General features: G+C 39.2%; 2 protein-coding genes across 3 annotated transcripts; both read right to left on the bottom strand.

Moving 5' to 3' along the window:
- Positions 1-6,168: 6,168 nt before the first annotated feature.
- Positions 6,169-16,780, bottom strand: LOC146369730 (alanine aminotransferase 2-like). 2 transcript variants are annotated; one of them, XM_084911116.1, is made up of 11 exons: positions 16,141-16,776; positions 14,433-14,522; positions 14,241-14,349; positions 14,016-14,152; positions 12,819-13,062; positions 12,490-12,569; positions 11,740-11,876; positions 11,032-11,194; positions 8,747-8,902; positions 8,059-8,171; positions 6,169-7,169 (listed from the first exon to the last, which is right to left on the bottom strand). In XM_084911116.1, the coding sequence occupies exons 1-11, from the start codon at positions 16,228-16,230 to the stop codon at positions 7,079-7,081; spliced, it is 1,410 nt and encodes a 469-aa protein (XP_084767242.1). In that variant the 5' UTR covers positions 16,231-16,776; the 3' UTR covers positions 6,169-7,078. The 2 variants fall into 2 exon arrangements, with proteins under 2 accessions (XP_084767242.1, XP_084767243.1); XM_084911117.1 differs by lacking the exon at positions 14,433-14,522 and having other exon boundaries at positions 16,141-16,780.
- A 634-nt stretch (positions 16,781-17,414) lies between these two features.
- Positions 17,415-21,991, bottom strand: LOC146369729 (uncharacterized). Its single transcript, XM_084911048.1, has 2 exons — positions 19,134-21,991; positions 17,415-19,000 (listed from the first exon to the last, which is right to left on the bottom strand). The coding sequence occupies exons 1-2, from the start codon at positions 19,404-19,406 to the stop codon at positions 18,500-18,502; spliced, it is 774 nt and encodes a 257-aa protein (XP_084767174.1). The 5' UTR covers positions 19,407-21,991; the 3' UTR covers positions 17,415-18,499.
- Positions 21,992-24,456: the final 2,465 nt, after the last annotated feature.

The raw sequence follows: 24,456 nt of genomic DNA, 5'->3' as shown, positions 1-24,456 counted from the left end.
AGGAGAGACATGAAGCAGAGAAAAAAGAAAGATGGCTGCCAGATCATTTGGGTAACTGTGGAGACCTGCACAGCAGTCATCACATTATTTACAACTGAGAATTTAATGCATCGTTCAGTAATGAGCAGCCAGCCAATGGCCTGTGATCTGAAGCTCAGTTATTCACTCACTGGGCTGAACTCCAGGCAGAAAAAAGCTGGAGGAGTCCCTCCGGATGGAAACAAAGCCAGCTCCCATTGCTATTTTTCACTTTATTCTTTTGCAGTCAAGTGTAATTCATTACGTGTGTCTGTAAAATGCATGTGACATCAGTATTTCTCATATACTGCCCTAAGTGTGTGTGTGTGTGTGTGTGTGTGTGTGTGTGTGTGTGTGTGTGTGTGTGTGTGTGTGTGTGTGTGTGTGTGTGTGTGTGTGTGTGTTCACAGGTGACATGGTGTCAATAGTTAGGTCATCATGTTTAGGCTCATTCACTCCAAAATTATTTCAGCCAAATCTTTCAAATGGTGTCACTGCATACACATTTCCAATAAATTTCAATCGCACAAATGCAGAAAGAATTATTTGCAGTATTTTATCTGATTTTTTATAAGAAAGTCATGCCTGATCATTTGTATATACAGAGATCTCGGATGTTGTTCCTGGGATTGTCACCGCAAATAGGGACCACAGGGACCACTGCTACTACCCTCACCCTCCGCCACATCTTCTCCAGCTCTTCTCTGAGCCCTTGGTACTTCTCTAGATTCTTCAGTTCCTTCTGTGTGTGTGTGTGTGTGTACATATATATCTATATATATAGAGAGATATCTCTATATATAGAGATATCTCTCTCTCTCTCTCTCTCTCTACATATATATATATATATATATATATATATATATATATCTATATAGAATCTCAGGATCGGATCACGGTTTTAAGTCACGGATCGGATCAATTTTCGGATCAGCAAAAATAGAAAAAAAAGACAAAAATTCGACTCGCCATTTACGTATTTAAGTATTTTTTGCCTATTAAAAAAACATTCAACTGAAGACTCATTCCATGCACTTATATAAAAACAAATTAAGGTGCAATATGGACATTATGGACCATGCTGGGCATCCTCTGCACACGGCCATAAACAACCAGAGGAGTCTGTTCAGTGACAGGTTGCTTCTCCCAAAGTCAAGGACCAGCAGACTTAAAAAGTCCTTTGTCCCACACGCCATCAAACTGTTTAACTCCTCGCTGGAGGGGAGAGGGAAGGAAAACGGGGACAAAGGAGGGGGGAACAAGTAAGCTGTAGTGCCTTTTCACTGTGCAATAGTTTTTGTTAATATCCAACGGTGTAATAGACTCACAAAACTTGAAATGTGTTGTTCCCTTGTATTCTTATTCCTATTTATTCTATTTATCCCTTTTGTATTCTCTGTATTTATAAATGTGTATATATGGTATATTTCTGCTCACATTCTGCAACTTCTGTCGGTGCTGTGCTACTGGAAACTGAATTTCCCGGAGGAACCCATCTGAGGGATAAATAAAGTTTAATCTAATCTAATGTAATCTATAGGGCAGTACAGGGCTTTGTATCTACCACTCGCTGTGATATAATGAGCGGTCACGTGGCTTTCTGTTGCCCTGGAGGTCCACTTATTTGTAGTTAGAGCAACAGAAGACGCCTGCACCAGTTCAGCCATAACTTTAAACTTTTCCTGCTCACACATGCTTGGAACGATCTTGTCACACTGAAGTAGACGCGCAACGAGATATCATAGCGTGGCTCAAGCACGTTCATCACAGTTTAAACCTCTTGTTTTACACAACGGAATACGGCCTCCCGTCTGCAGCTAAACACCCCAATAGCTTTAGCCCGGTCGGATTGGGCAGCAAAAGGCTGCTTAAATGCCGCAAACTCATCTATATATATCTATATATAGAAATATAGATCTATAGATATCTATATCTATCTCTGTCTATCTATAGATATATAGATCTATATATCTATCTCTGTCTATCTATAGATCTATATATCTATATATAGATATATAGATCTATAGATTTCTATATCTATCTCTATCTATAGATCTATATATATATATCTCTATCTATCTATTGATCTATAGATATCTCTACCTCTCTCTTTATCTCTCTCTTTATCTCTATCTCTCTATCTCTATCTCTTTATTTCTATCTCTTTATCTCTATCTCTATCTCTATATCTCTATCTCTATCTCTTTATCTCTATCTCTATCTCTATATCTCTATCTCTATATCTCTATCTCTTTATCTCTATCTCTATCTCTATATCTATATCTCTATATCTCTATCTCTATATCTCCCTATCTCTATCTCTCTCTCTCCCTCCCTATCTCTCTCTATCTATCTATAAAACAAAATAAAGTAAAATACACAGTTGATGGAAGTAGTTTTAACAGTTTATGGCTCGAGTGACTGGAGTGTTTGATGATCCTCCCAGCTTTCCTCGGGCACCGCTTCCTATAGATGTCCTGGAGGGAGGGAAGCTCACTTCCAATTATCCTTTCGGCATACCAGACCACTCTCTGGAGAGCTTTGCGGTTGTAAGCGGTGCTGTTGCTATACCTGGTGGTGATGCATCCAGTGAGGATGCTCTCAATGGCATAGCGGTAGAAGGTCCTGAGGATGCGGGGGCTCATGCTGAATCTTTTCAGTCTCCTGAGAAAGAAGAGGCATTGCTGCACCTTCTTCACTGTATTGTTTATGTGTACTGACCATGTGAGATCCTCCGCCAGATGTACACCTAGAAAAGAGAAGCTGCTCACTCTCTCCACAGCACTGCTGTTGATGGTGATGGGGGTGTGTGCTTCTCTGCACCCTCAGAAGTCCACTATCAACTCTATTGTCTTTGTGACGTTGAGGGTGAGATGGTTGTCTCGGCACCAGTATGTCAGGGTGCTGACCTCCTCCTTGTAAGACCCACCACTGTAGTGTTGTCCGCATACCTTACAATGATGTTGGAGTTGCTTGTGTCCGTGCAGTCGTAGGTGTAGAGTGAGTACAGGAGAGGGCTCAGTACACACCCCTGTGGGGCACCAGTGTTCATTATGATGGGATACGAGGTGATGCTGCCCAGACTGACCACTTGGAATCTGTCAGACAGGACGTTAAGGATCCAGCTGCAGAGAGAGCTCCTCAGAGCTGCCTAGATCTTGCCTTTTCCTGTCCAGCTTCGAGGGAACGATGGTATTGAATGCTGAGCTGTAATCGACAAACAGCATTCTCACATACATGTCTCTCTTCTCCAGGTGCGAGAGGGCAGTATGTAGTGGCAGGGCTATGGTGTCATCAGTGGACCTGTTGTGGCAGTAAGCAAATTGTAGAGGGTCCAGTGAGTCGGGTAGTGCAGAGCAGATGAAGTGAATGTGAATGGCCAAAATGCAATGGTAGGTGTGTGTGGCTGGAGTTCTTTCTCTCTACCATCACCAAGAGATTGTTAATATGATAAAAGAGATCAGAAATTGTTCAGTGAACTACATTTTTCTTTGTCATGGCTTTAAGAATATTTGTAGACTGAAACCCTGAAAACAATCACTGAAAATTATATTCAGTCCTTAAGTGGAAAGCTTGGTACACTGTGGGATTTTGGCCTGTCTAACAACCAAAGTTGTATCCCAGGGAAAAATTTAGAATCCCTGCAAATTTCAAACACTGACTTTGTAGATCAATGAGATCATTGCATTACTGCATCTAGGGAGCTGGAGCAAGATGGATGTACTGTATGAACAATCTGACAAAACAGGATGAAAACACATTGAAGAATTATAGTATCTTTGGTCACAGCTCCAAAACGGTGGTTCAGTGTTATGTAGTGAGAGAGGTTCAATATTGGTAATTTCACAAATTAAGAATGATCACAAAATGTGATTCCAGTTTTAACATACGCCTACTAACAAACAAGCAACAGAAATGCACAGGCTGTTCAGAAGCTTGCTTGCACGATGTGTCCTCCAGCTGTTATGATAATGGAGCCAAAGACCATGTAGAATGAAACCAGATAGTTTAGGAATCGTAGCAGTGTGTTCCAGGCTGTGTTATCATTGTCTTTGTGTCTTACACAAGTTTAGTCCATTTGCAACTTGGAAATAAATTTTAAGATTTCTGATATTTCCCTTTCTGTTTCCGCCTTAAAGTGGATACATGAGTTCAACTGACACTTTTCACATGTGGAGGAAAATACATTTATAACTGATATGAAGAGAGGACACTGACAATACACAGACAGATAAAACAGAGCTGAAAGCACAGACCAACCACCCTCCTCCAAGTATCTGCTTATTTTGTTGCTGCTGGTCAGCAGCAGCAGCAACCAACCACCTACAGGCAAAGTAGCACATTTAAAGCAAAAGCTGACAATGACTCCTGGTGGTGACCAGGAGTCATGTTTTCAGTTTTTCTTCTAATGATGTTCTTTGGATTGAATTTAGAAAATATATTTGGTTTTTATAGTTATCTTGAACAAAACAGAAATCATCACATTGTTTGGAGCAATTTTCCCAAAAAGATTTTTATGAAAACACACATGGAGAAAATAAAAACATTAAAAAGTATAATTTAACAAATAAACACTTGGGTCAGTGACTGAAAAGTAATGATAAAGTTTAAGATGTTACTACTTCAAAATAAAATCTCCATCACAATCAAACATTACAGTGAAGTGAATACGTTTGAAGAATGCCTGAAGTAGCTGTAACCTGTGACACAAAGGTGTACATTTGATAGTATGCAAGAAATCAAAACCTTTGCCTGTTATACTACAAGTACAAAATGTAATTGTGACTAAAGAAAAAATGTTCCCAGATCATTTTCACTTCACTAAAATGTTTCAGCTTAAATGAACTTCTGCATTTGCTGTGTATATGATTGAGTTACAGACCACTGGGCACAAATGTTTGATGGGCCCTAGCACCTTACATGACTACTGCTTTCTTACACTGTCAATCCAAATACTGACGTCATTACTCTGGTCCAATCATCTTCTCGCTTGCCTTCTTTGAGCCAATTAGCCTCTGCTTTGCATGGTTTAAATTGGTGCTCTCCATCATTCTTCCTTTCAGACTCCTCCCCATTGCTATCTCAGACACAGAGGAGTTCTGTCCTACCTCGATGAAAATACAAACTTCCTCGATCTAAATGACACAAAGTAAAGTTTGGGAGTTTGAGGCTCCCAGTGAGCAGAGGGTAATCCAATATAAATCCATCTACTTACCAAGTTTACACTGGGACATGTGTCTTTTTTTTATTCTGTTTTTTGTAACAGTGGTGATTTGAGTTTAAAAAAATATGAATTAATGAAGTTTAGTTTAAGGTGGGACACAAACACCGTGTGTCCCAGTGACTTAGCCATTCATGGAGATACAACAATGTACAGTGTTGTGAAAAAGTACTTGCCCCTTCTTTTCTTCATTTTTTGTGATTTTGTCACAAAAATGACACGAGTAAGTACAAAATGTAGTTTTTTATGTTGATGGTTGATGATGATTTAATTTATTAAAGGAAAAAAGTTATCCAAACCTAACTGGCCATGTGTGAAAAAGTAATTGCCAGTGCCATCCTTGGCATAAAGAACTGCAATTAAGTGTGATAACCAGTAATGAGTCTTTCACATGGCTGTGGAGGAATTTTGGCCCACTCATTGAAGAATTGTTTTAATTTAACCACAATGGAATGTTTTTGAGCATGAATGTCCTGTTTAAGGTCATGCCAAATCCTCTCAATCAGATTCAAGTCCAGATTGTGACTAGACCACTCCAAGACCTTTGTTTTGTTGTTTTAGCTATTCAGTGGGAAGTTTGCTGTTGTGTTTTGGATCATTGACCTGCTTCCTAAGCTGTGTGTACTTGAGCTTCAGAGCACAAATTGTTGGCCACACAGTCCTTCAGGATTTTCTGGTATAGAGCAAAATTCATGGTGTGGCACTTTTTTTTTACTTCAAGTCATGTTTCTCTATTGCTATTGCATTATGCTATTATGCGTTTTAAACTAAACTACAGTGTAGTTTAACTAAACTAAACTACACTGTAGTTTAGTTTAGTTTAGTTAAACTACACTGTAGTTTAGTTTAGTTAAGGTTAAACTAAACTAAACTTTAGCCCATCCTGGAAGATAGCAACAACCAGTTTACTGCCAACACTTACTTATCACTCATGCTTTTGCTTATGTCCAGATCTGTCCTGCTTCCACGGCATCTCCACACCAGACTAGCAGCTATTTATAAACACAATATTCTCAAAACATTTTGGGAATTTTTACTTTTACACAAAGTGATCACTAAAATTCTCATTTTGCTGTAAACGAATCATTTTATTAAAGCTGAAGAACAGCCAATAAAGTGTCATTTTCATATTGACAAGTAAATATATATTTTTTAAAAAGTGAACTCTGAAACCAGAAAATTGAATATGAAAAGTTAAATTATTGACATGCGCAGTATTAGTTGGAATACATTTAGCTTTCAATAGTCCCTCTGTGCATTACAATAATGAATATATTATTTCATAATATTAAGTGATTTAAAAATGTCAAGACATTGCTCACTGATTAGTATCTTCTTGGTTTTCATGATGTTCATAAAATGAATTCATGTGGGTTGTTCAGACTATTAGAAACTTAGTGTTTTAATTACCAACAGTTTAACTTCAGTGTAATCAACCAAAATCAGTTACTGCAGAGTGGTGGGGCTGCTTTCAAGGGCTCCCTTAATCACACGGATTTGCCACATATTTGTTTTGGATTTTTTTTTAACATTTATTTTTATCCCAAATGCCCCACTGACACAGCCCTCAAGAGATCTGTGGTTCCTCCCGGGACTGCGTCAGGGGGCTTTTGCTTGTTAGGGAAAGGTGTGAAAGGGAGAGTGGCTAAACTGCTGGTGCAGAGTATCAGTGCATAATCTGGTTAAAATGACAGATTAAGGCTTAAAGAGATCTATATCTATGCAGTAGTATTCACAGTTGATTTTATGTAACTACATTATTGGTTACATTGTGCTGCAAAAGAAGCAACAGCATTATTATTAAAAGGTGTTTCCCTCATTCTGTTGTTGACATTTTTATCAGGCAAGTTTTTCCAGCAGGCGATGGTGGAAAGAACGAAGGCGTGCCAAGATCTCCTCCAGAGTGGAAGGAGGAGTCAAAATACACAGCCTGAGAGAGAAGGAAAAAGAAACACACCAACACAACATTAACATATACTACCTTGAAAAAGAACAGTCACATGAAAACTACTTACATTTTTAATGTGTTTAGATCACCAAGCATTTGACCTTTGGAATAGTGCCTGCATTTGCTCGATTTTACCAATTTTAAATATATACAACGAAACTAAATAGAGCCCTACATTTCATAAAGTTACAAATAAAGGATCCAGATTGTGTGCTAATTATTAGAACCTAATTATTAGTATCTGATTAACTAGTACTTAAATAGCATTTCTTGCACTTGCTCTAACTGAGCACTAGAAGCACTTTATTACAAGACATGTTTCCCTATTCACACACATTCATATAATGCTTTAATCTGTACTAAAGTGTTAGCCAGTAAGCGTGGCTTCACAGAAAGATCTGTGAAACTGGTTTATTTTATTATATGTCTTTGTGTTGTTTCCGTGCTGCTAACCAACCAGGCTAGCAATAGCTGACAACTCTGTAATATGGCCACTTCTGGCTTTAAAAAAAAAACAACAACACAGTTAGGGACTTGAATGTTAACATTGAGGCTTCAGAAACCAAAGAGTGACAGTTCGTGGGTTAACTTAATCTTTTACATACAGTTTGCTATTTAAGATTTTTCAAAAACCTCTTTAAATAATGCGGTAGGAATGAGAATGCAATTCCAATAAAATTAAGCAATTAGCAATCAAAAAAGACCCAAGTAAAAATGTTAATGAGATAATGGTCAGCACAACAGCATCAGCAAACTGTTTATTTTGTCTACAAATCATTCTCTACATTTTTTCACAATTTCACAAAATCACACATTTAGGGGACTAAGGGCTAATTAAAGATCTGACTAGAAACATAAAACAAAATTTTACCTGATGTGATCGTTTTTATCTTCCTGTCCATTCTCACAACCTGCCCCCACACAAATACCCTCTTCTCTCAGCAACCTCTGACAGTAAAGCACATCCGCCTTCACTTCCAGCCTCTGAAAGTAAAGACAGTAAAACATTGTATCAATTTATGATTTTCACTGTTACATAAAAATGCAAGCAATTAAATGCTGGATTTTTAATGTTAACTTTTTTTTTTTTTTTTACTCATATATACTGCTCAAAAAAATGAAGGGAACACTTGAAAAATCCTAACTTTTCCTGACTGAAATCCTTACTTTTGGTAAGATTATAAATCTCGCTCATCCAAGTTGAGGGAGACGAAAAAATGCTTCTCCCGCTAAATTGATTCTTTCATTCACCCAAGTGACAGAAGAAGTGACTTGGGTGAGATCCAAGTGAAGAGAGATCTTTTTTTCTTCAGCGTGCATTTATGTTCCCAAACTGGGAAGTCTAATGTGATGTGGGGCAGTTTATAAGTTAATATAAACTACAGTGGTTTTTTATTTTTACATTATTTTAATCTTAAAAGCAAAGCTGTAAAAACATACTGGATGAAATTTTAATTTTAATTTAAAAAAGTAGGAATATAAAGTTCCCTGAAATCGAATTTAAAAAAAACAGGCACACAATCAGAATAACATCCATATTTTTATCTTTGAAATCTCACCTTAGCCTCCTCTACCATGTGAGGTGGCAAGTGTACCCGGGGATAAAGAAAGAGTCCTGCCATTGATGGCTGACAGCTCATCCCTTCTACTCTATTCAGAAACTCACACGCCCGTTTAGCATTCTGGGAAAGAGTATCCTCAATATGATGAATCTCCTTTAAGAATAAAATAAAAATTACTGTAAGCTGGGGAGCTCCTTGAAAAACACTCATTTACTCAACTGCAGTTTTATTCAACATACAGGGAGTGCAGAATTATTAGGCAAATGAGTATTTTGTCCACATCATCCTCTTCATGCATGTTGTCTTACTCCAAGCTGTATAGGCTCGAAAGCCTACTACCAATTAAGCATATTAGGTGATGTGCATCTCTGTAATGAGAAGGGGTGTGGTCTAATGACATCAACACCCTATATCAGGTGTGCATAATTATTAGGCAACTTCCTTTCCTTTGGCAAAATGGGTCAAAAGAAGGACTTGACAGGCTCAGAAAAGTCAAAAATAGTGAGATATCTTGCAGAGGGATGCAGCAGTCTCAAAATTGCAAAGCTTCTGAAGCGTGATCATCGAACAATCAAGCGTTTCATTCTAAATAGTCAACAGGGTCGCAAGAAGCGTGTGGAAAAACCAAGGCGCAAAATAACTGCCCATGAACTGAGAAAAGTCAAGCGTGCAGCTGCCAAGATGCCACTTGCCACCAGTTTGGCCATATTTCAGAGCTGCAACATCGCTGGAGTGCCCAAAAGCACAAGGTGTGCAATACTCAGAGACATGGCCAAGGTAAGAAAGGCTGAAAGACGACCACCACTGAACAAGACACACAAGCTGAAACGTCAAGACTGGGCCAAGAAATATCTCAAGACTGATTTTTCTAAGGTTTTATGGACTGATGAAATGAGTGAGTCTTGATGGGCCAGATGGATGGGCCCGTGGCTGGATTGGTAAAGGGCAGAGAGCTCCAGTCCGACTCAGACGCCAGCAAGGTGGAGGTGGAGTACTGGTTTGGGCTGGTATCATCAAAGATGAGCTTGTGGGGCCTTTTCGGGTTGAGGATGGAGTCAAGCTCAACTCCCAGTCCTACTGCCAGTTTCTGGAAGACACCTTCTTCAAGCAGCGGTACAGGAAGAAGTCTGCATCCTTCAAGAAAAACATGATTTTCATGCAGGACAATGCTCCATCACACGCGTCCAAGTACTCCACAGCGTGGCTGGCAAGAAAGGGTATAAAAGAAGAAAAACTAATGACATGGCCTCCTTGTTCACCTGATCTGAACCCCATTGAGAACCTGTGGTCCATCATCAAATGTGAGATTTACAAGGAGGGAAAACAGTACACCTCTCTGAACAGTGTCTGGGAGGCTGTGGTTGCTGCTGCACGCAATGTTGATGGTGAACAGATCAAAACACTGACAGAATCCATGGATGGCAGGCTTTTGAGTGTCCTTGCAAAGAAAGGTGGCTATATTGGTCGCTGATTTGTTTTTGTTTTGTTTTTGAATGTCAGAAATGTATATTTGTGAATGTGGAGATGTTATATTGGTTTCACTGGTAAAAATAAATAATTGAAATGGGTATATATTTGTTTTTTGTTAAGTTGCCTAATATTTATGCACAGTAATAGTCACCTGCACACACAGATATCCCCCTAAAATAGCTAAAACTAAAAACAAACTAAAAACTACTTCCAAAAACATTCAGCTTTGATATTAATGAGTTTTTTGGGTTCATTGAGAACATGGTTGTTGTTCAATAATAAAATTATTCCTCAAAAATACAACTTGCCTAATAATTCTGCACTCCCTGTATTGTATCTCATATCCTCTTGGATGCTATGGCTCACTGGGTCATGCTGACGCTGCACCAATGCTGTAAATATTCACAAGACTTTGGATTCACCTAACAGATTATATCAGGGAAAGGAACAATCACCCTGCCAGTTTAACAGTTCAAGTGTTATTGGGATGTTTACATGCCTACATGCATTGAGTTGCTGCTATGTGATTGGCTGATTAGATATTTGCATTAATAGCTGAGTCGGTGTACCTTATAAAGCATCTGCTAAATGTACCGTGTGGATGCTGTGGCTTATGATGATAAACCAACAGCAAATCTAATTTCTCTGCAGTTTCCTTTAGTTTTGTGAATGTGTTTATCCTTGTTAAGCTCCTTATTGCATTTTTCCTACAGCATAACTGTTTTGTCTCCATGATTACACTTGAATACAATGCATTTACCAGAGATCCTTTTTGATTAAATAGAGACGTTACCATAGGACAGTCCCCTTACCTGTGTGTATGAGTTATAGGAAGAATCTTCAGGTCTAGGTGGATTAACACTAAGTTCCAGTGCCAGCTGTGGTAACACTGAAGCGCTGGAAGTGACAGTTAAGTACTTTTTCACTGCTGGGTCAATGTTGATTACCTCCATATACCCTCCTCTCAGACCACCCCTAAACAAAGCAAATGCAGAGTTTAATAAACAGCATTGATTAACACTGATGAATGCTCTATCATTCAGGAAAGGAAATTCCAAAAGGTTAATTGTATTGATCTGGACATTGTATTTTCAGAGGCAGAGAAAACGCTTCTCGAACTCATTCCAGTGACTCCTTCAGTCACTCAAACCAGTGACTGACTAGGATGAGTGAAGGAATCAACTTTGACTTTTTCTTAAAGCTTCAGGGCATAAAAGTGAGTGGCATCTCGATAGGGTCCATTTTTAATATACAGATTGACTGCTGATGGAAATATAAGAACACCCTACAATTTTAGAGTTATTATATTTGAAGGCAAAAGTGATCATATTTAGACATGAGTGTTCATTTATCAGCTAAAAGTAGCAAGCTTGGTTAGAAAGTCCATAAACTGTACAAGTTTATGGACTTGAAGTACATAGATATCTGCGAAATAGAGCTAACTAATAAGGACATTGGGATAATAGGGACAGTGACTAACACATGTTGAGGTTAGACATTGATCATAGAATGACACTCACTCTCCTATGTGGGCTGTGGAAATTGATTGGAAAGACACCAGCTCCATTGTCTCAGCATAAGTTTTACCCATCTCAGACAGCACTTTCTTGTAGGAAATAAATTCTTTGTCCTGGCCATACACACTATCCTGGTGCACCTAGACAGTACAAGTGAACATCAAAAGAAAAAGTGAAAAGCTGCACAACTCCTCCAAAGGGCAAGAGCTAAACTAAAACAATGAGGTTTTATGATATTTTATATTTTGCTTTTATAACAGCCCACTGCTTTCTGACCTTGGAACTATGATCTTGAAGGATTAGATACTAAAATTGTGTATTTTATTGTCTTTACCCATATGGTTGGAGAAGAATTTGCTTATGTGTGATTTTCTGAAACATTATAGCATCATTGTGGTAATAAAAACTGATGTATAGCTCTCTCCATGCCCTTTTTAATATGACATATTACTTAACATGGTTTCTTGAAGTCAACCTTGGATGCTAACAATGAAAGTTTGAAGACAATCTATAAAAAATTGTGGGTAATATAAGTTTTTTTTTTACATATTTTTATATTTGGTTTTCACTTGATTTTCACAAACATTAAGTCAGCTCGAGCTGTTACTGGTAGCTACCATCACACAAACTTTGTACATGATATTTTGAAAACTGTGGAGGTTATACTGCTAACAAACAGGCAGACAAAAACAGCCAGACTGATGATGTACTCTTTCTCTTTGAGGGGAGAGTAAACGTTTTGCTTGTGGTCACCTCTTCAGCCAGTATGATGAGGCCGTTGGTAGCAGCAAAGTGAATCACCTTCTCAATAGTTTCTCTGTCTTGCACGTAACCTAGCAGGGGGAAAGTCACATTATTGAATGAGCTTCTATGAAGTAGCTGTAAACCACAAATCCACAGGTGCAGTGCAAACAGCTAGAAAGAGACTCACATTTTAGTTTTTATTTAACTCTTAGGCTTTAAGACAGTTGACTTCTTAGCATAATATAGTTTTAAAAAGAGGATGAGGATTCTCTTAATGTATACATGAAAATAGAATAAATCAAAAGCTGTGCAGGATGTACCAACAATGGGCTGCTCACCTGTAGGATTTCCTGGGTTGCTGATGTATATGGCTTTGGGCTCACAGTGGACTCTTCCAGCCTCTAAAGCTCTATGCAGCTCATCCAGGTTTACAGCCCAGCCTTGTTCTTCAAAAAGACGGTATGGAACCAGTGCCAGCCCAGTCATGTCCAGCAGCATGGGCAGAGTATGTGGACAGGGCATGGGGGTCAGCACACCTGTCTGAGTTTTGCCCTCTCTGCTGGTAAGCAGGTTCAAAAACACCTATAGTGCAAAAAATATGTTGTTTTTGTTATAACAATAACAATAATAATAATAATAACAATAATAATAATAATAATGATAAGAAGAAGAAGAATAGATGGAAATAGTGGGTAGTTTTGTGCATGATCAAAAGATGTGGTTGCAGCAAAGTGGTGAATTCACAGTAAGGAATGGTGTGGGACTGATACACAGTGGCGGTGGTGCTCATGGTCAGTGTTCGGTTACATAAAGCATAGCAGAGATTAATTTTAATTTAAGCTGAAGAGAGTTGATTACAGCTTAGACTCATTCACTCAAGTCCTCCTTTATGCCAATTATATACTATGATAAAGACACTGTTAGTGTAGGAAATAGAAATCAGTCTAAATAGCTGTTTTTTAATTTTCATTCACTGCTTGTATCCTACATAACAGATTCAAGCTAAGTACATTTGTATTCTCGTGTGCTGATATTAATAATTTTTTTATATTAAGATACCAGCAGGTTCAGTTACCTTTGTATAAAAATAGATGGTAGAATTGTCCTTCAAGGAGCTACCTTTTACTTTCTTCCTCTGAGTACATTTCAGAGTCTGCACTTGTTCGCTTCTGCAACTTCTTAAGTGAAGAAATTGCAGAAGTACGTTAACTTTTACTGCATTTTACTTTTCCTTTTTCTTGGCTTTGCCAAGTGGTTACATTTCTGGTGGTTACAAGTTAAAGGAATGGTTGGCCTGCATCTCACAATCAGGATTTAAAGTGTCTGTCAGAGTCCAGAGAATAAGAATGATTTGCTAAGAAACACACCACATCACTCACAGATTACATCTGGTGGAACACCTTTCCAAGAATTGGCCAATTTTTAAGCATTTCTTAAGTAACTAATAAATTATACAAAGCAGAAAGATATAGCTTTATTTAAAAAAGAAAACAAAAAGAAACCTTCATTAAAATGTTCAGTATAAAGTGTCACACCGACAAACTCTTCTGTAAGCCAGTAGTTAAGATAATGTCTTCTGGATGAGAAGGCACGCCACCATCTCGCCTTGTGATGAATTCAGAAATGCTTTTCTGGACTTGTGGTAAACCACTGGAGGTTGTGGAGTATGAACCTGTCACAGGCAAAGTGATTAGACTGGCCAGCAGAAGCATTTATACTCACTTTGTGCATTGCTTGCAGATATAATTGTTTTTTCTCACCCACACTCCCTCCAGAACACATGTCCAGAAGCTTCTGTGCCCTCTGCCTGACATCCAGAGGAAGGCTTTTTTCTTTGAGGAGCTCAGGGTACAGACACACTGCCATAACCTAAGAAAGCAATCAGAAAGTGATGTGCTCAGGTTGACAGAGAAGTGCAGGTAAAATTCACAGATGATACATAAAACACCAACCTGGCGAATAAATGAGATAGGTGGCATTCCTGCCTTATGTGGATCACCTGAGCTGACATCAATCACACTCTTGAAGGGTTTTTTTACACTCTGGAAAAATACAGTGTTTATCAATATTGACCGTTTTTTAAATTGACAGCTAAATTCTATCTATGCCAATCATGTACTTATCTCTTTAACCCTTTGACATTTGGTTTTCCCTTGGCTAATTTAAACTATATAGAGATAGAGAATGAATTCAATATTAACCATATATGACATAACCATAGCTTATACTTGTGGTTAAAAATGTACACTCATCCTTGACGTGGAGGTCAAGGAAATGCTGGCCTTTCAGTTTTTTGAATAAGTAGAAGAATAAGAGAGCACAAGGGAAAAAATAGTCTGATCTGTGGCCTTAATATTTATTTGGTTTTCAGACATTTCATTTGTACTAACTATCAAGTTACTCATATATACATACACATATATATATATACATACACACACATATATATACACATACATACATACATATATATATATATATATATATATATATATATATATATATATATATATATATATATATATATATATATATATATATATATATATATATATATATATATATATATATATATATATACACACATATACACACACACAATGGGGAAGGCTTTAGGACCCAGGGGACCCAATGGAGGGTATAAAAGAGGAAGTAGCAGCAGGTGCTCTTCATTTTCCACTGACGAGCGGCTGTGAACAATGGTTGTGTGAGTAGGTGAAGAGCCTGAGAAGTTTTAATTGTCTGCTACACAAACAGTTGTTTTAAACCTCTACAGCAGAGGTTCGAGTAGTGATTTTAGAAGATAAGCCAGGTGTGCAGCAAACACAGTTGTCTGCTGGAGGGCAGGCTGCACATGTGAATTTGTCAGTTTTTTCCTCCTCCTCCTTTTTATTGCATTTTTGGTTTTAGTAGGGTCACCTTTTAAAACTGTTTTTTATGTCGGGTTTGTTTTTATTTCTACTGGGCTGGTGCAATATTAGTCGGGCAATGTGCAATCCCTGAGCTGGGCTCTTACCTTAGGGGAAGTCGGTCTTTTTAGAGGTGCTCCGTGTGGATTTGCAGTGAATAAGTTTTATTAAGAGTGATTTTAGTGCCACCGATTATTGCCTGAACTAAAACACTTGGTGCATGCGATAAGTGTTCTGTTGGGCTCGTATTTATTTGGGGTGGATTTGTTTCTTTTAAAGCAACGAGCATCTGGGACCACTGGGGTATAGCAAGCCCTCAGGTGATAGTTGCATTGCTGGCAGGTTGCACCAATAAGACTATCTTGTGGTCGTTAGTGACCTTTTCCATTTTGATGTTTTAGGCCTTTTGCAAACCCTTTGTGTTCTTTTAAAATAATAAATTTTAACATATCTGACTGATATTGACCCTCTTGTCCCGTTTATTCTGGGCTCGTTCCTGTGAGAGCTTTGGGCCTGAAAGTTTGCACAAGTAGTATTGAGGCCCTTAGCGGTTACTTGGTGGCTTTTACTCGCGATATAGATAGATACACACACACACACACACACACAACAGGTGGATATAATCCTTTGACAAAAGAGGATAAGCTGCAGATGTGTGGTTGACCAAATTGAATGATTACTATTAAACTACTACACAATGACTATTTATGATAATTTATACTGTCTCTCAACTTCTTTACAGCTAACTCACCTGTGCAATCTGCTCTTCTGCTAGACCCTGCAGGTTCACTGGGGCTCGGATCCCACGCACCCTGGGATTCACGTCCTGCACAGTGCTCATCTCTCCTGATTCAACTGTCTAACTGATCAAGGTCCAGTGAGAGGCCTGGAAATACACTCAGGAGGCGGGTACTTTGTAATTAGAATACCCGCCTCCTGATGAGTCTGGTCTTTAAGAGAAGACGGTGCCAGATTATTCAGCACCTTTTAAATTCAGATTTAGAAAGGAGCAAATGAGGAGAAACTAATACGGAAGAAATATACTCTTTCCTTCAAAGTTGCTGCTGACTGGTAAACTCCAGGCTAATCGCAGTTTGCCAGTGGTAACACTATAGTGTTATCTGATTATATCTGAAGTTTTTGTGCCTTAATTGTTTAATATCTGAAACTGTCCATATGACTTTTTCAACTGTGACACTTTTTGTATAAATAAATCTTAAAAATGAATTTTACATACTTGGATATCAGCATATGTTTGAATCGGAATCCTTTGTAGTTTTTCTGCAGTCTGTTCATTTTGTTCGCTTTCAAATGTTTACCAGAGAAGTCTACTATTCTTAGAACTTGAACTTGTTCGTTTAAGACTTTTCCTACTTTAAAAACAAAAGAAATGTTTTAACCTTGTGACAAGCAGCACAGTCTGGAGTTTAAATATAAAACTAACTGCTTGTTACTGACTGACATAATGGGCCTTAAACTCAAAAGTATAATCATATACAGCAAAATAAAATCTTTTATTATTCCTTGGTGTAATAACTTTTTAAACAGTTAGTACAAGCAGATATTGTCATGACTTTTTAAAAAACTGAATATATTTTAATCTGGGAGTATTTCCTGTAATTGTATTTATTGTCGCTCTATGAATTATGTTAACTTTGCAGTTTCACTCTGTCTTCCAATTGCAATGAGCAGCAGAAGAATAGCATGTACTATACAGAAATGTTAAATTCTAATAGTAAAACTCAACCGCATCAGTTTTTGTAGGCTACAGACGATTGGTTAGCTGGCATGTAATTGTCATGGTCCTGGGTCAGTGACCAGGTGTTATTAATCTTTGATTTGATCATGGTTTATCATTGCTAGTCTTTTAGTTTATGGTTCTGTATTTCTAGCTCTAGTTGTTCTATGTTTTGTTATTTCTTGTTCTTGGCTTTTGTTCTTGTGTCCCTCATGTTCACTGTAGGTTTAGTTCGGTCTTCATGTTTATTTTCTTGTTCCCCAGTCAGTCGTGTCTCATGTCACAGTTTGTTACTCCTGTGCCCCATGTTCCCTCTGTGCTCAGTAGGGATGGGTACCGGTATCCGGTGCCATTATGGCACCGGTTCTGACATAAATGGTAGTAACCAGACCGAAAAGCAGCGCACATTTCGGTGCTTTATTTCGGTGCTTTTTTTTCCCTGAGATGTCATACACTTTGGATTCTAGCCAATCATTTTACCATTGCAAGCGTAGTAGGCGGGCCCAGGTATGTACGTTCTTTTAGAGCAGAGCTACAGATTAAAAATGCCCAAGGCGAAGTGGTCAAAAGTCTGGCTGTACTCAATTCAATTTTATTTATATAGCGCCAAATCACAACAAAAGTCGCCTCAAGGCGCTTCATAGATACAGAGAAAAACCCAACAATCATATGACCCCCTATGAGCAAGCACTTTGGCGACAGTGGGAAGGAAAAACTCCCTTTTAACAGGAAGAAACCTCCGGCAGAACCAGGCTCAGGGAGGAGCGGCCATCTGCTGCGACCGGTTGGGGTGAGAGAAGGAAGACAGGATAAAAGACATGCTGTGGAAGAGAGACAGAGGTTAATAACAGATATGATTCAATGCAGAGAGGTCTATTACAGTTTTTCTCAAGTGCTAAAACACATGTCACAAACGTTACCACCAGGTCCCCCAATGTCCAAACACAACACCCTTCTCTAAAGCTACATAAACACAACCACACCTTCCCACTGCAAAACTCAAACTCCCACACCAAGAGAGCAGCTCGAAGCTGTCAAAACTGTAAACACTATACCCAGCATTACACACTACAGCAAAACAATTGAAAACACAATGCTCAATTTGTGAGAAGGTTCTTTGGTTCATAACTGCCAATGCATATTTTTATAAACTGTACAGTAACGGATCGTCATAGAACCCTGCAGAGGATTAGGCATTTAGATTTGTGAGTTTCACATGAAGACTATAAATCTATAAAAACATCCTGCATGTACGTACACTACTGTAACACAACTCAATGCAAAAACAGAATCTATCGCACACAACAGTACTCTCGGAAACATGATCAGGGTGTGAAGTCTTTTTTATTGTCTACACGGTCTTTTTACAGTATTACACACAGTCACTGTGCGGCATCTGTCTGTCATACACCTTCCATCTCCATGATGAGAAGAACTCCTCTATAGGGTTCAGGAAAGGGGAGTAGGGTGGCAGACAGACGTTTAAAAAGTGGTCACTGTTGGTGGTGAACCACTCTCTGATTTGGTGTGTTTTGTGGAAGCGGACGTTGTCCCAAATGATCACATACATGTGATGTGCTAGCCTAGGATGGTGTTGTTGACGGTCCAGGAGGATGTCTTTTAGCTCCTCTAGGAAGGTGAGGAGACGTTGGGTGTTGTAAGACCCAAGGACAGCATGCCGGTGGACAAGCCCCTCCGTACCCATAGCTGCACAAAGAGTAATATTACCCCCCCGTTGGCCAGGAACCTCAGTGATGGCTTTTTGGCCAATGATGTTACGGCCTCTTCGCCTTCGTTTCTGGAGGTTGAAGCCAGCCTCATCCAGGAAGAGGTACTCATGGGGTCTGGCCATCGTGTCCAACGGCATTATCCTCTGTGAACATGGAAAAGCGTACAGGTGTTCAGAACGGTCAATCAGGTAGCACAGTATTGTCCAGAAGTAATGTAGGCCACTAAGCAACACAGTATGTCCACTAACTGTACTGTGGACATGGATGTATACGTACTTGCACATACTCGTAACGTTGTTCTATGTGTCGCGCAGAGTTGCGCTCAAAGGGAACCCTGTAGACCTGTTTCATCCTCATCTGTTGGCGCCGGAGAACTCGGTCTATTGTGGACACGCTGACAGCATCAATGTTCTCAAAGTTTACATTATCTGCAATGACTTTGTCTCTGATCTCTCGGAGTCTAATGCAGTTGTTCTCACGGACCATATCTGCAATGAGGGTTTCTTGTGCCGCTGTGAATATGGCAACCCTCCCACCTCTATGTGGCATCCTTTCAGCTCTAAAGAAAGAAACATGTGTTGTCAATTGACTGATTTATATGTAAAACTACATGTAAAGTAACAGACCACTTTCACAGGCCTGTAAAACTATAGTGTGACAAAGAAAGCAATAGCGTACTATACCTGTTGTGTTGTCTAAATGCCTTGATAATGGTGGCCACGGTGAACCTACTCAGGTTTGGATGTACTCTTCGTCCCGCTTCAGCCATTGTCATGCCATGGCCAATGACATGATCAATTACTGTTGCTCGCATCTCATCTGTTATGATGGTGCGAGGTTGTCTTCTTCTCCCACCTGGACCTTCTCCTCTCTCTTGTTGGCCTCCTTCTCTTCCTCCTCTACTCCGAACTCCTCTTCTTCTTAGGCCTTCACCTCTTCCTCCTCTGATCTCAACCCCTCTTCCTCTTTGGCCTGCAGCTCTTCTCCTTCCGCACGCTCGAATGCCTTCATCCATTGTGATTGTTTGGCATCTTCACCAAACTATGCTTTTATAGGTGGGGTCACATCATTAGCAACGGGTGTCTTCAATTTTGAGTCGTTGTGTGTAGTGACTGACGCCAGGTGTGTTCCCTGTGTTCAAAGATTGGTGACTGTGGCAAGCATTTTGCATCACATGGGCTTTCATTTGAGAATATGAGCAGAGTTGTTTTGCAACATGTGTTTTAGCAAGGAAAAATGTGTTTAGATTTATGAGTACAGAGGGTTGTGTTTTGTGAATTGTGTCTTCATGTGACATGTGTTTATGGTACTGGAATATGGTGGCTACATTTAGTAAATGTGTTTAGACTACTGGTCATTTGGGTTACAGGATTGGCTTTTGTGTTTTAACATTTGAGAAAAACTGTAATACATAGTGAGTGAGAAAGGTGACTGGAAAGGAAAAACTCAATGCATCATGGGAATCCCCCGGCAGCCTACGTCTATTGCAGCATAACTAAGGGAGGATTCAGGGTCACCTGGTCCAGCCCTAACTATATGCTTTAGCAAAAAGGAAAGTTTTAAACCTAATCTTAAAAGTAGAGATAGTGTCTGTCTCCCGAATCCAAACTGGAAGCTGGTTCCACAGAAGAGTGGCCTGAAAACTGAAGGCTCTCCCTCCCATTCTACTTTTAAATACTCTAGGAACAACAAGTAGGCCTGCAGAGCGAGAGCGAAGTGCTCTAATAGGGTGATATGGTACTACAAGGTCATTAAGATAAGATGGGGCCTGATTATTTAAGACCTTGTATGTGAGGAGCAGGTTTTTGAATTCAATTCTGGATTTAACAGGAAGCCAATGAAGGGAAGCCAAAACAGGAGAAATATGCTCTCTCTTTCTAGTCCCTGTCAGTACTCTTGCTGCAGCATTTTGGATTAGCTGAAGGCTTTTCAGTGAGTTTTTTGGACATCCTGATAATAATGAATTACAGTAGTCCAGCCTGGAAGTAATAAAAGCATGAACTAGTTTTTCAGCGTCACTCTGAGACAGGATATTTCTAATTTTAGAGATGTTGCGCAAATGGAAGAACGCAGTCTTACATATTTGTTTAATATGTGCGTTGAAGGACATATCCTGGTCAAAAATGACTCCAAGGTTCCTCACAGTGTTACTGGAGGCCAAGGTAATGCCATCCAGGGTAAGAATCTGGTTAGATACCATATTTCTAAGCTTTTCAGGGCCGAGTACAATAACCTCAGTTTTATCTGAATTAAGAAGCAGAAAGTTAGCGGCCATCCAGGTCTTTATGTCTTTAAGACATTCCTGCAGTTTAACTAATTGGTGTGTGTTATCTGGCTTCATGGACAGATAGAGCTGAGTGTCATCTGCATAGCAGTGAAAATGTATGCTATGTCTTCTAATGATGCTGCCTAAGGGAAGCATGTATAATGTAAACAGAATTGGTCCTAGCACTGAACCCTGTGGAACTCCATAATTAACCTCAGTGTGTGAAGAGGACTCTCCATTTACATGCACAAATTGGAGTCTATTAGATAGATATGATACAAACCACTGCAGTGCAGTACCTGTAATACCTACAGCATGTTCTAATCGCTCTAATAGGATATTATGGTCAACAGTATCGAACGCTGCACTGAGGTCTAGCAGGACAAGCACAGAGATGAGTCCACTGTCAGAGGCCATAAGAAGATCATTTGTAACCTTCACTAAAGCTGTTTCTGTGCTGTGATGAACTCTGAAACCTGACTGAAACTCTTCAAATAAACCATTCCTCTGCAGATGATCTGTTAGCTGTTTGACAACTACTCTTTCAAGGATTTTTGATATGAAAGGAAGGTTGGAGATTGGCCTATAATTAGCTAAGACTGCTGGGTCTAGAGATGGCTTTTTGAGTAAAGGTTTAACTACAGCCAGCTTGAAGGCCTGTGGTACATAGCCGATTATTAGAGATAGGTTGATCATATTTAAGATCGAAGAATTAATTAATGGCAGGACTTCTTTGAGCAGTTTTGTAGGAATGGGGTCTAAAAGACACGTTGATGGTTTGGAGGAAGTAATTATTGAAGTTAACTCAGAAAGATCAACTGGAGAAAAAGAGTCTAACTTAACATCAATGGTACTAAGAGTAGCTGTAGATAATATCACATCTGTGGGATGATTATTGTTAATTTTTTCTCTAATGATAAAAATTTTATTTGTGAAGAAGTTCATGAAGTCATTACTAGTTAAGGTTAAAGGGATGGTTGGCTCAAAAGAGCTCTGACTTTTTGTCAGCCTGGCTACAGTGCTGAAGAGAAACCTGGGGTTGTTCTTATTTTCTTCAATCAGTGATGAATAGTAAGATGTTCTGGCTTTGCGGAGGGCTTTCTTATAAAGCAGCAAACTATTTCTCCAGGCTAAATGATGATCCTCTAAATTTGTGACACGCCATTTCCTCTCCAGATTACGAGTCATCTGCTTTAGGCTACGTGTTTGAGAATTATACCACAGAGTCAGGTACTTCTGATTAGAGACCTTGGTTTTCACTGGAGCTACAGTATCCAGAGTCGTACGTAGTGAGGAGGTGAAATTATTAACAAGATAATCGACCTCTGTTGGAGTAGCGTTCAGATAGCTGCTCTGCTCTGTGTTGGTACAGGGCATTGAAGATGATAACAGTGGGTGGATTATATTCTTAAACTTAGTTACAGCGCTTTCAGAAAGACATCTACTTTGATAAAGTCTACTCTCCACCGCTGTGTAATCAATTATTGTAAATGTAAATGTTATCAGGAAATGATCAGACAGGAGAGGGTTTTCAGGAAACACTGTTAAATGTTCAGTTTCTATGCCATATGTTAAAACAAGATCTAGAGTGTGATAAAAGTGGTGGGTGGGTTCTTTTACATTTTGAGAGAAACCAATTGAGTCTAATAACAGATTAAATGCCATGTTGAGGCTGTCATTTTTAGCATCTACATGGGTGTTAAAATCACCCACAATAATTATTTTATCTGAGCTCAGAACTAAATTAGATATAAAGTCTGAGAAATCAGACAGAAACTCTGTATAAGGCCCAGGTGGACGATAGATGATAACAAGTAAGACTGGTACTCCACAGCAAACGATGCAAACTCAGCAGCCTGCAACAAGTGCTTTAAGGTGATACTGTGCAAAGGAGGTAACTCCTCGAATCTGATGAAACACCTGGCAACGTATAGAATTTTGTTAAAAGCCGAGAAATACACCGTATTTGATAGCTTGCTGCGAGACCTCACACCGAGCACATCTACTGCAGCTGTGGTGCCTGTTATCGGACCCGGAGTTAGCAACATCCCCCAAGAACCCGAAGAGTAGAGTCCTGGCCCCTAGCCCTGCCAGTGTAGCAGAATGATGACGGATGATGATGGCAGCAGCAGCCGTTCTTCTCTGCATGAGTAGCTTAATGTTGTACATGTGTAATTTACGTTGAGTAGGCTAACCATGTTATTAAATTAATGCATGTAAGGTGAACTAGCAAACACCGTCATAGTTACATGCGGCTGTCTTCTTGTTTGATGGCAGATATTCCCATCACCCTGGCCAAAAAGCCTAAAATGACCAAAGAAAAAGTGGGAAACAGCTAAACATGAGAGGTTTTTAGACAAAATTGGTGTTTTTTTCCATTGATTAAGCACTTTTTCCAGCCAAGAGTGATACCATATATGCCCTATAGCTGCAGAAAAGGCTAACATTGTTATCTTTTTACAAAAAAAAACAGCTAAACATAAGAGGTTTTTGGACAAAGTGTGTGTTCTCCATTCTTTAAGCACCGGTTCGAGCACCGTTTAAGCACCGGCACCCCTTCAAAAGTACCGGTTTGGTACTGGTATCGGATAAAACCTAAACGATATCCATCCCTAGTGCTCAGTGTGTCTGGTTTTGCTTCCCCTTGTCTCATTAGGTCTGATTCATCCCAGCTATCTTACCACCTGTTTCCATCCTCTCGTTGTCCTGCTTGTGTATTTAAGTCCCGTGTTCCTTCCTGTTAGCTGTTATGTTGTACCTTCACTATACTGTGTTTCTTCCCTCTGCATTCCCACTTAATTCCTAGTTGTCAGTTCCTCGTTTATTTTGTAGTGTTTTAGTTTGAATTTTTTAGTTTCAAGTTTTCTTTTTGTATTTGTAGTAAGTTATTTACAGCGAAATAAAAGCTGCTTCCTTTAGTTCATTCCTCTGTGACCTGCGAGTCCTGCATTTGAATCCAATATCCTGCTTGCACACAAAACATGACATTAATGGTGTGCTAATTGTTGCCTACCTACCGAGCTATGGTTAAGATAAGGTAAACACATTAGAAGAGCAAAGATGGAGGATGAGTGTTAGAAGGATGAGAAAATAAACTTTTTTCAGTAAAAGTTAATGTGAGAATCCCTGATAGGCAGAGACAAATGCAATCATATAGTAAAACAGACGCTGAAAATGGACCAGACTTCAGTCAAGACAACATCTGAGATCCATCCACAACACAAGGGTAATTAAGCTCCATTCTGTCCATGTAATCTTTCAGATATACCACGTGTTCATGTGTGTTTAAACGTTCAACGATTACATTCCTTTTCAAGATAAATAAAGCACATA

Source organism: Perissodus microlepis, chromosome 17, assembly GCF_051167445.1.
Source record: "Perissodus microlepis isolate ML-2025 ecotype Zambia chromosome 17, ASM5116744v1, whole genome shotgun sequence".
NCBI lineage: Eukaryota > Metazoa > Chordata > Actinopteri > Cichliformes > Cichlidae > Perissodus > Perissodus microlepis.
This window is presented reverse-complemented; position numbering and strand designations above follow the sequence as displayed.

Excerpts from the sequence above, each read along its gene's own strand:
- LOC146369730 (XM_084911116.1), bottom strand. The coding sequence starts at position 16,230 with ATGAGCACTGTGCAGGACGTGAATCCCAGGGTGCGTGGGATCCGAGCC. Across the intron at positions 11,877-12,489 it reads TCATCATACTGGCTGAAGAG|GTGCACCAGGATAGTGTGTA; the intron begins GTGACCACAAGC and ends TGTACTGTCTAG. Across the intron at positions 8,903-11,031 it reads CCTATAACTCATACACACAG|GAGATTCATCATATTGAGGA; the intron begins GTAAGGGGACTG and ends TTATTCTTAAAG.
- LOC146369729 (XM_084911048.1), bottom strand. The coding sequence starts at position 19,406 with ATGCCACATAGAGGTGGGAGGGTTGCCATATTCACAGCGGCACAAGAA. Across the intron at positions 19,001-19,133 it reads AACGTTACGAGTATGTGCAA|AGGATAATGCCGTTGGACAC; the intron begins GTACGTATACAT and ends CCATGTTCACAG.